The 9980-nt window shown below is 38.6% G+C and overlaps 1 protein-coding gene across 1 annotated transcript; it reads left to right on the forward strand.

Moving 5' to 3' along the window:
• The first annotated feature begins 6230 nt into the window (after positions 1-6230).
• On the forward strand, positions 6231-9548 carry LOC127434122 (zinc finger protein SNAI2-like). The gene is made up of 3 exons (XM_051686622.1): positions 6231-6450; positions 7622-8134; positions 8412-9548. The coding sequence occupies exons 1-3, from the start codon at positions 6372-6374 to the stop codon at positions 8591-8593; spliced, it is 774 nt and encodes a 257-aa protein (XP_051542582.1). The 5' UTR covers positions 6231-6371; the 3' UTR covers positions 8594-9548.
• The last annotated feature ends 432 nt before the right edge of the window (positions 9549-9980 follow it).

Consider the following 9980-nt stretch of genomic DNA (forward strand, 5'->3'; position numbering starts at 1 on the left):
TGTCGCTAGGCATCCTGAGCAATGATGACCGGCTGAAAATCAACTAGCGAGGTCCGATTCGCGAACGAATCGTTCTACTGAACCGATTCTTGTAAATGATTCGATCGAGCCGATTCGCGAAGCGGAATAGCGTACTAGGAATAGCGTACTGCCACCAGTAGGCTATTTCTGCAGTATCACTTACAGTATGCGTAAATGTTTTCTACGTGTACTCGGATGGTGCACTTCTTCAACACTTCATGCACTCCGTGCTCACGGCTTGCCATAGGTAGCGGAAGGGGCAGAGTTACCTGGCCTTGACAATCTAATTGTTAATAAAGCAGAAAGTGGCAACTAGTGAAACTTCTGTGAAGATAGCACCTTACAAATGTGACTTGAACAGTAGCGGTTCTAGCTTGGGGGTGGGGGTGAATGTAAATGAGAACGACGAAATTGTTGACCTGGGGTTGGCCCCCACATGCCACCACCCATCCCCCGTAAGATGCCGCCCTGGGCAACTGCCCATGTCGCCCATGCCTAAATCCGCCACTGGACTTGAATACTACATTATTTGAATTGTACATTATTTGAGATACAAGTACTGTGGCTAACGCGCTAAAGCTAGCGGCAACACATTGCAAGTGTTTGATACGTCACTTCCGTCAGCTGTTAAACGGCGAATGCTTTCGTGTTGTAAAAAAAAAAAAAAAAAACTTGAAGTGTTCAATTTGGGATGATACTACACTTTTGATTTTTTTTGTTTTGTTTTTTTTACAACATGGCTGAGGGCATAGTGTAGGCTATAGTGTAAGTGCATAGTGTGTCATTTGGATACACTTATAGACTACTGAAATAAGCTGTAACGTAAGCCTACTACTCAGTAAGCAAGCATTACACTAGAATTCCATTCTGAAACATATTGCTCAGGCCTGGCTCCACAGGGGGGCCTGGGTGGGCCTGGCCCACCCAATCATGAACTTGGACCACTTTGAGAACTACACCTACACCCACCCCTCCGACTGTTCGGCCCACCCGGCGGGTGCTATGGCCCACCTTACATCTTAGAGCTGGAGCCAGGCCTGATACTGCTGTAGAACTTTGTTCGGGAGTACGGTTGCCATCTTCTACTAGCCAAATACGGGGCATTCTAGCACCAAATACTGACTGTATTGACTGCAATATTCATTTATTTTACTACAAAAACCAAACTTAAAGGGATAGTTCATCCAAAAAGGAAAATTCTCTCATCATTTACTCACACTCATGCCATCCCACATGTATGACTTTCTTCTGCTTATCACAAACGAGGATTTACAGTAGAATGTCAGCAGCCATATCATCCTGTAGCTCTCACCTGGTTACCCACTGAAGCTAACCGGGGTTGAGCCTGGTCAGCACCTGGATGGGAGGCCTCCTGGAGAAAATTAATGTTGCTGCTGAAGGAGGTGTTAGTGAGGCCAGCAGGGGGTGCTCACCCTGCAGTCTGTGTGGGTCCTTATGCACCAGTATAGTGATGGGACGCTATAATGTAAAAAGGCACTGTCCTTAAACCAAGGTCGTGATTCTCTGTGGTCATTCTCGTAAAGAGTAAGGGTGCAACCCCGGTGTCCTGGCCAAATACCCCTCATTGACACTTATCAATCATGGCCTCCTAATAATCTTCCTCCATTAATTGGCTGTATCACTGTCCTCTCTCCTCTCCACCAATAGCTGGTGTATGGTGATTGTACTGGTCCACTATGCATTTACATTACATTTACATTTATTCATTTGGCAGAAAGTGACTTTCAAAAGAGGAATAATACATCAAAAGCGATTAATCTTAAGGGGACAGTGGTACAAAAAAGTGCTGCATTACAAAGTTTCACTAGTATCAGAATAGTAGAATCCTAGACAGATTAGAGTGCAACAAGAATATATACAGTATATATATATATATATATATATATATATATATATATACATACATACATACTTACAGGGTTGGGGAGTAACGGAATACATGTAGCGATTACATATTTAAAATACAAAATATAAGTAACTATATTCCACTACAGTTACAATTTAAATCATTGGTAATTAGAATACAGTTACATTCAAAAAGTATTTTGATTACTGAAGAGATTTCTTTGCATTTTTTTTGTCATTTGTTTCATTTAATATTTAGTCCTTTCAGATGGAAAAATGTATACATATAAATGATGCGATCCAAAGTGCATTTGACAGCAGTGAAACACTTTTTATGATGTGTTACATTCATATGAGCAGACAGAGAAGTAAGTTTGAAGTAAGTTTGGAGCATCAATTAGATTGATCTTGTTTTAGAAACAACACTGCCTAAGATATTTAGGTTTTTCAGAGAATGTATTTTTAACATGTGTATTTTGTCTTACTGTACTGGCAGAGATTATATATATATATGAGTGCATGGTTAAGTGCTCATGGAAAATATGTGTTTTTAGCCATTTTTTGAAGACAGAGTGAATCTGCTTCACGGATGGAGTTGGTAAGATACCGCTAACATGGTACAGTGAAACCGAAAGTCCAGGAAAGTGTTTTGGTGCCACTCATTAGCTGACCGCTGGCTTCTGGTGGGAACGTAGCTCTGCAGAAATTATTTTAGGTACACTGGAGCAGACCCAGTGACTGTTCTTGAATTTGATACGTGCATCAACCGGCAGCCAGTGAAGAGAGACAAGGAGTGGTTCATTAAAGACCAGACATGCTGCTGCATTCTGGATCATTTGCAGGGGCCTAATTGTGCATGCAGGGAGGCCTGCAAGTAGAGCGTTACAGTAGTCCAGTCTAGTTATGACAAGTAAATGAACAAGAAGTTGTGTGGCATGTTCAGAGAGGAAGGGTCTTATTTTCCTGATATTGTAGTGTAAATCTACATGATCATGCTGTCTTTGAGATGTGGTCTGTGAAATTGAGTTGGTTATAGATGGTTACCCCTAGATTTCTGACCGTTTTGGAAGCCGTTATTGTAGTTGGCTGGAAAAACGAGGAGCTTGGTCTTCGCTGGGTTAAGTTGCAGGTGGTGTTTCATCATCCAGGCCGAGATCTCTGCCAAACAGGCTGAGATTCAAGCAGTCACTGTGGCGTCATTGGGCTGGAAAGACAAGTAGAGCTGTGTGTTATCAACGAAGCAGTGGTAAGAGAACCCATGTGCTTGAATGATGGGTCCCGGTGATGTTGTGTATATAGAAAAGAGAAGTGGCCCAAGCACTGAACCCTGAGGTACCTCAGTAAGTAGCTGATGTGACTTGGACACCTCACTTCTCCAGGCTACCTTGAAGGACCTACCTGAGAGATAGGACATAAACCAGTAAAGCACAGTTCCTGTGATGCCCAGAGTAGAGAGGGTGGACAGTAGGATCTGATGGTTGACTGTTTCAAAGGCTACAGAAAGGTCCAGTAGAATCAGGACGGATGATGGCTGCTGTTACGTCATCCAGGTGATGCTGCACACTGGTGGTGGTTGAGGAGAGTCCCCTGTTCACTATGTAAAGTGCTTTGAGTGTAGTGTCAGAAAAGCGCTATATAAATTTAACATTCATTCATCCTCTCATGAATGGAAGTGAACATTTATAGTGAAAAAGGACTTAAATATTCATCTGTTTCTCACCCAAAGCGATCGTATCGCTTTAGAAGACATTAATTAATAAATTAATTTTTCATGGCCAAAAATATTTGAAACATGTTGTAAATATATGTTTTAAATATCATGGTTGAAAGAAATATATTTTCCAAATTGAACATATATTTTCTTAAAACTTTCAAATGTAAAAATTACGTAAGAATAAGAAAAGTCAAAGCACTTGAATAAAGCAAATATCTTCTCGCTGAAATGTGTGTGTGTGTGTGTGTGTGTGTGTGTGTATATATATATATATATATATATAATGTCATTTATTGTAAACTGTGTATAGAGTCTAGAATACACATGCAGTAGTGCTAAAACCTAAAGGTGTTAAAGACAAGTGAAGGTTCACTTTGACATTCCAACAATAATATAAGACATAAACTCAAACACATACAGAAACATAGACATTTGTTCATGTCATTGAGAGCAGAGATATGAATGCCCTTGCTTTTGCATGCACTGAGAACAAAGCTTACTACCTCCATTTCTGTAATTAGTTTAGGCAGATAAGAAATCTGAAGAAAATCTGCTTAGCATCTGCTGTTTTAATTACTCAGACATCCCGAAGACAAGAGTCCCTATAGAGAGGTGCTTTCTTTATATTAATAGAAACTATATGTGCTGCTGTTATCTTTTTATGCTTATTGATTTTATCCATTGTTCATTTTTCTTATTGATGCTTGTGTTGGTGTCCTGTCCTACCTGAACAGCTATAGCCAAATAATTTTGTATACACACACAACTTGAGTCCTTTAATATGACTTAATGGAAAGTCAAATTGGTACCCTCTAAATTGTTTGACTGAAGTTCAGATCTGGTCCGACCTGATACAAAGGGATATGTCATGTATTGTGTACTGTGACATTATGGCCATTATCGGTAACTTAGTTAGCTCTGAAAACAATCTTTGTTTCTGTTTTCACAGGAATGCTCATCCAAAATCAGCTCCCCATTTATGAATCGTTTCATGCTTTGTCCTAAAGGTTCAGCTAATAGGTGTGAATAGGTCCTGTCAGCATGAAAATGTGACTTTACAGCACAATGAATAATGGCCCAGAAAATGATGTGAACACTTGAGTCCACCTTAAAAGTGCATGAATTGCTGATTGCATTAGATAATAATAATAATAATAATAATAATACCAAGTGGTGCTTTTTTATTTTATTTTTTTATGTTTTTAAGAAAGATATCACAAAAGCACATTTCATATAAAGCGTTTCACAAAAAGAAATTACCGTACTACCTGTGTGAACTTCAGGGAACTGACTTCATACATCCACGAAAAATCACATTGGTTGGTTAAAAAAAAAAAAATTGTTCCAAGAAAATGTCAAGCATCATTTGTTTGCCACTTGATGTAATTTTTTGTTACTATTCATTGAAATTCATACATTTTAAATAAGTCTACACACCCCACCATTGGGGCCACTCAGACACGGACATGTTCTAAAATCTAGACATGTTTTTGTGTGTGTGTGTGTGTGTGTGTGTGTGTGTGTGTGTGTGTGTGTGTGTGTGTGTGTGTGTGTGTGTGTGTGTGTGTGTGTGAATCTGACTAAAAGATCTTAATCACTTCAGACCAAGGTGGAAAAAATAATTAGAATGCACAACACTATTCCGAACTTTTAATGGCTCTAATCAACCAATTTATTTAAAAAACATTTTTTAATCTTTTCATATTTTTTATGTCTGCCACTACATAATATAAGTATATAATATTATATTTAAATATTATACATAAACTAATAAATTACTCATTCAGACAGACATGCTGATTATTGGATTCCACGGCTCTTGCTCTAAAACCTTCTATTTATATAGTATATAAAATATATATATTAAAATGTCTGCACACACTCAAAAACATTTCAGTGACATTTAATTTATTAAGACTGACGCACCTTTTCCAGAAGTCACAGTAACCCTTATCAATCAAGTAGGCGTTCACTGTCAAGTAAACACAAGAGGGCGCTAGTGAACTGCTATTAAATCAGACTTGCGCACTATTAATGAATAGTGATGAATAGTAGTATAGTAGTATTAGTAGTATAGTAATGAATTATTATTAATTAATAATTTTATTTTTTTACTTATTTTTAAACATGTATGTATCTTACACGTAATTTATTTTACTAGCATTAATAGTTTTCCATCTGTAAAAGTAAACAACACCAAACTAACAAGACACATTGGTTTATAAATTTGATATGTTTACAAATCAGTTTGGACCAAAAGTTGACTAACATCAAGAACAACATGTTCTACATTGCCTTTCACTTTTCGTCATTTTTCAAATCCCTGCTCTAAATATTCGTGGATATTTATTTGCATTCCAACAATCTGTGTGCTTCCATCTGTGACAAGTCTGAACATTATAGACATCCCGAGCGTGAACACCTGTCTTGCTTTTCTCGGCCGCCTCAGTCCCGTGCTATTGATTGGATCGGAGCTCATGAATATGCAAGATTCAAAAGCCCAGCCCCGTGCACCAAAATTATTACCTCTATTTTGATTGGATCGGAGCTCATGCATATGCAAGATTCAAAACCCCAGCCCCGCCTTTTGCACCTGATTGGAAGTATTTACTTGTTTTTTGCACAGAGGTGCAGGAGTTTTAGAGTAGCTCTCTCTCTCTGCGCTGGAAGATGAAGCCCTGCTGGACTGTGCAATAAGGATTACAGACATAAGACAGAGAAGAGAGGACCGTTATATATTTACCAGGCAACTTTCAACATTTATTTCAGGATGCCTCGTTCATTCCTCGTAAAGAAGCATTTTAACGCAGCCAAGAAGCCGAATTACAGTGAACTGGAGAGTCCAACAGGTAATTCATTTTGCAGTTTGATGCAGAATCACAGCGTTTTCTTAAGATTCAAATTTGAACTTGCCTAATAGTTAAGATTTAAAATTAGTTGAAGTGCATTGGTTGTTTTATACTGCACTTAGTCTTAAAGTTATGGCACACTGGGTTGCATCACAATCAAGAAAGGTCACTGATGTAATTTTATGTGCTTATTGATTTGACTCATTGCTCATTTTCTTATTAATACTTCTTTTTCACCTGTACACTTAATAAGTCATTCAGAAAAGGGCGTGTGCAGTATAACAAATGGCTTACAATTTGGATGCAATTCTCAAAGATCTTAAGTTTATCCATAAAACAAACTGTTGAAAATAAGTTGGATGTTTGGTGAAAAATGTGTCTGTACTTTTCCTTAATACTCAACTCTTTGCACTATGTGTAAAAAGCAGCAAAAAGCATCTTCTTTGCACTCTAGTGCAAATAGTGGCAGATACTCTTGTACCCATTTAAATACTAACATACAGTATAGTGGCATCACTGCAGAATTATTATTGTGTTTATTTGGAGTCGACAGACATCCCACACCAACCCCTAACCCTACCTTACAAAAACTTTGTACAGTAACCATAGTATCACCATGGTATTTTTCTAGTAAAATCATAGTAACCACAAAATTAAACATGGTTACTATTAACTACTATTAACATGTTACTGTAGTAACACCATGGTTAGTACATCAGAACTATATAGTTTCCACCAAAACGCATGGTTACAACAATATTACTACAGTAAAACCATGGTTAATTTTATCCGGATCAAATCCTTCTCTCAACTCCCCTACCAATGTGACCAAATCTCTGGGAGGAATCTCTTTTATTTATTACTATAAGTAGTACTATAGGAAATATTAATAGTAGTATATCAAGGGGTGGGATTGGAACCCGGATCTCCAGCATGACAACACATACACATACCATTGTTACATCCAGACTATTGGAGCGCAAATAGTCACTTAGTTGTCCAATCTCTTAAACCACTAAATGTCTAACCCATTAACTTGTGCCAGCCTGATATCAGTGTTGTCTGCACATGTAAAAATTTAAATATCACTTCAAGTCAGGTTGAATTAAGATATGCACCCTCTTGTCCACTGGACCTAACTAATGTGCTTGCAATTTCCCTTCTATTGCAGTGTTTATTTCTCCATATGTACTAAAAACCCTCCCGGTGCCTGTTATACCTCAACCTGAAGTCCTAAGCCCTGTGGCATACAACCCCATAACCGTATGGACTACAAGCAACCTGCCCCTGTCACCCCTTCCCAGCGATCTCTCCCCCATATCCGGATACCCCTCTTCCATTTCCGACACATCCTCCAATAAAGACCACAGCGGCTCCGAGAGCCCCAGGAGTGACGAAGATGAGAGAATACAGTCCACTAAACTCTCAGACGCGGAGAAGTTTCAGTGCAGTTTGTGTAACAAGTCTTACAGCACGTATTCTGGACTCATGAAACACAAGCAACTGCACTGCGATGCACAGACCCGGAAATCTTTCAGCTGCAAGTACTGCGAGAAGGAGTACGTGAGTCTCGGGGCCCTAAAGATGCACATAAGGACACACACGTTGCCTTGCGTTTGTAAAATGTGTGGGAAAGCCTTCTCCAGGCCGTGGTTGCTGCAAGGGCATATTAGGACACATACAGGTGAGAAGATCACACAATCTGAATAATATGAGCTCGTTCAAACTCTTTGTGCCTGTTTATAGTGTAATGCATAGTGCATAGTAGAATATGCATTTACCAATGCATATTCTATGCATTGGTAAATGTTTCATGTCAGTGTTCAACAACTGTATATTTTGCATGATGAAGATAGCAGTAATTATGTATTACTACTAATTGCACATGTAAGCTTTTGACTTATCGTTGTTGCAGCAATGCTTTAACATGCACTGACATGCTATTTCATTCGTTTTGTTAGGTGAGAAACCATTTTCGTGTCCCCATTGCAGTCGTGCATTTGCGGACAGGTCCAACCTCCGAGCTCACCTGCAAACCCACTCGGACGTGAAGAAATACCAGTGCAAAAACTGCTCCAAAACCTTCTCGCGCATGTCACTGCTGCACAAACACGAGGAATCTGGCTGTTGCATTGCACACTGAGACAAGCGCATCATTCACAAACATTCGTATAACAGGGCTTGCATTGACCAAGTGCCTTTGATTGTGAACGCGAATCTCGGACGTGTTCTTCCTGTTCGTATATTTGTGGTCAACTGGATACATATTGATAGCAGATGCATCCCAAATCAGCGCTCCTAACTTTGACTATTAAAATGCACAGCCCCAGGGTCTGTATCTTGAGGCGTCATTCAAAGATCAGATTCCAATCTTGTTTACGCCCATTCAAGACACGTTAACAAGCGAAAACCGACCCAAAACAGCCTTTCCAAGATGCCTTGTGAGTTTGGTTCCTGGAGAACCTTCGACACCCTCAAAACGGAAAAGGCAAAAAAGACTGTTTGTTGGATCCCTGGTGGTCTTAACTCAACATAAGAGCCCTTTCATTTCAGTGTAAAAGCAGATTCATTCAACATGTCATGTGGCCATCATGTGTGTTCCATTTAAACAGTATTAGCCCTGTCTGTGTCGGGTTGATATGTACTGTACATTTGTTTACAGCTATGTACTATTTGGGAGGTTCTATACACTCTCTAATAAGCAATAAGTTGTACCAGTTTTAAGTCTGTGACTGATGTTTAAGGGTATGACAGTCACTTTTTTACTTTGTGGTTTTTTTCTGTTCTGAGATGTAATCGGTCAGATATTTTCACAAACCAATGAGCTTGAGACCAAAGGAATAGCCATTTTTATACAGGGAACAAGTGCAAAATGATGTTTTCTTGAATTAAAAGTATTTAAACAATTACCCAGCACTCATACATGCAAAACTTTGCCATGTGCCTTTTTCATCAGGAACTTCTGAGATTTTGCCATATAATTGTTTAATTGAATTTTTTTGAATGTATATGACACTGATATGATTGTACTTTGTATTTCAAAGTGTAAATGGATGGTATGATTTTGTACGAAAATAAAATTTACACTTTTTGAATAACATGTAGCAATAGTCCTTATCTTTTTGGCATTCATAATGTTTTAAAGCGCTCCAGGAATGATTGTCTTGACTGTCGATTCATTTGCAAAATGGGGGTTTCATTGTTAAGCTTTTAACGCTTGCATTGAATAACAGTTAGCTTAAAGTTTACATTTACACTGTATTTGCAATGTTATGCAAATGAAAAGCCCCTTAACAGGAACATTTTAAAGAAATCACATTAAAAGTACATCATTGTTTCGGCATTGTGTCGTTTGTGCTGATGAACCTGTTGTGGAATCATTTTAAAATGTTAATATACTTTTTACAAACATTCATGGCCTTTTGATGAAAAGAGCTGGGTTATTAACTGTTGTATTTAGAATATGGTTTGACTCACTCCTGCAGTAGTTACCAACAACCTGGGAGTCCATCAAAGCACAGTTTAAGTAT

The sequence above is a fragment of the Myxocyprinus asiaticus genome, chromosome 44 (assembly GCF_019703515.2).
Source record: "Myxocyprinus asiaticus isolate MX2 ecotype Aquarium Trade chromosome 44, UBuf_Myxa_2, whole genome shotgun sequence".
NCBI lineage: Eukaryota > Metazoa > Chordata > Actinopteri > Cypriniformes > Catostomidae > Myxocyprinus > Myxocyprinus asiaticus.

What these genes read in the sequence shown, in the direction of transcription:
- LOC127434122 (XM_051686622.1), top strand. Translation starts at nt 6,372, where the DNA reads ATGCCTCGTTCATTCCTCGTAAAGAAGCATTTTAACGCAGCCAAGAAG. An exon ending in TGAACTGGAGAGTCCAACAG is followed by an intron (nt 6,451 to 7,621) that starts GTAATTCATTTT and finishes CTTCTATTGCAG; the next exon opens with TGTTTATTTCTCCATATGTA. An exon ending in GCATATTAGGACACATACAG is followed by an intron (nt 8,135 to 8,411) that starts GTGAGAAGATCA and finishes TCGTTTTGTTAG; the next exon opens with GTGAGAAACCATTTTCGTGT.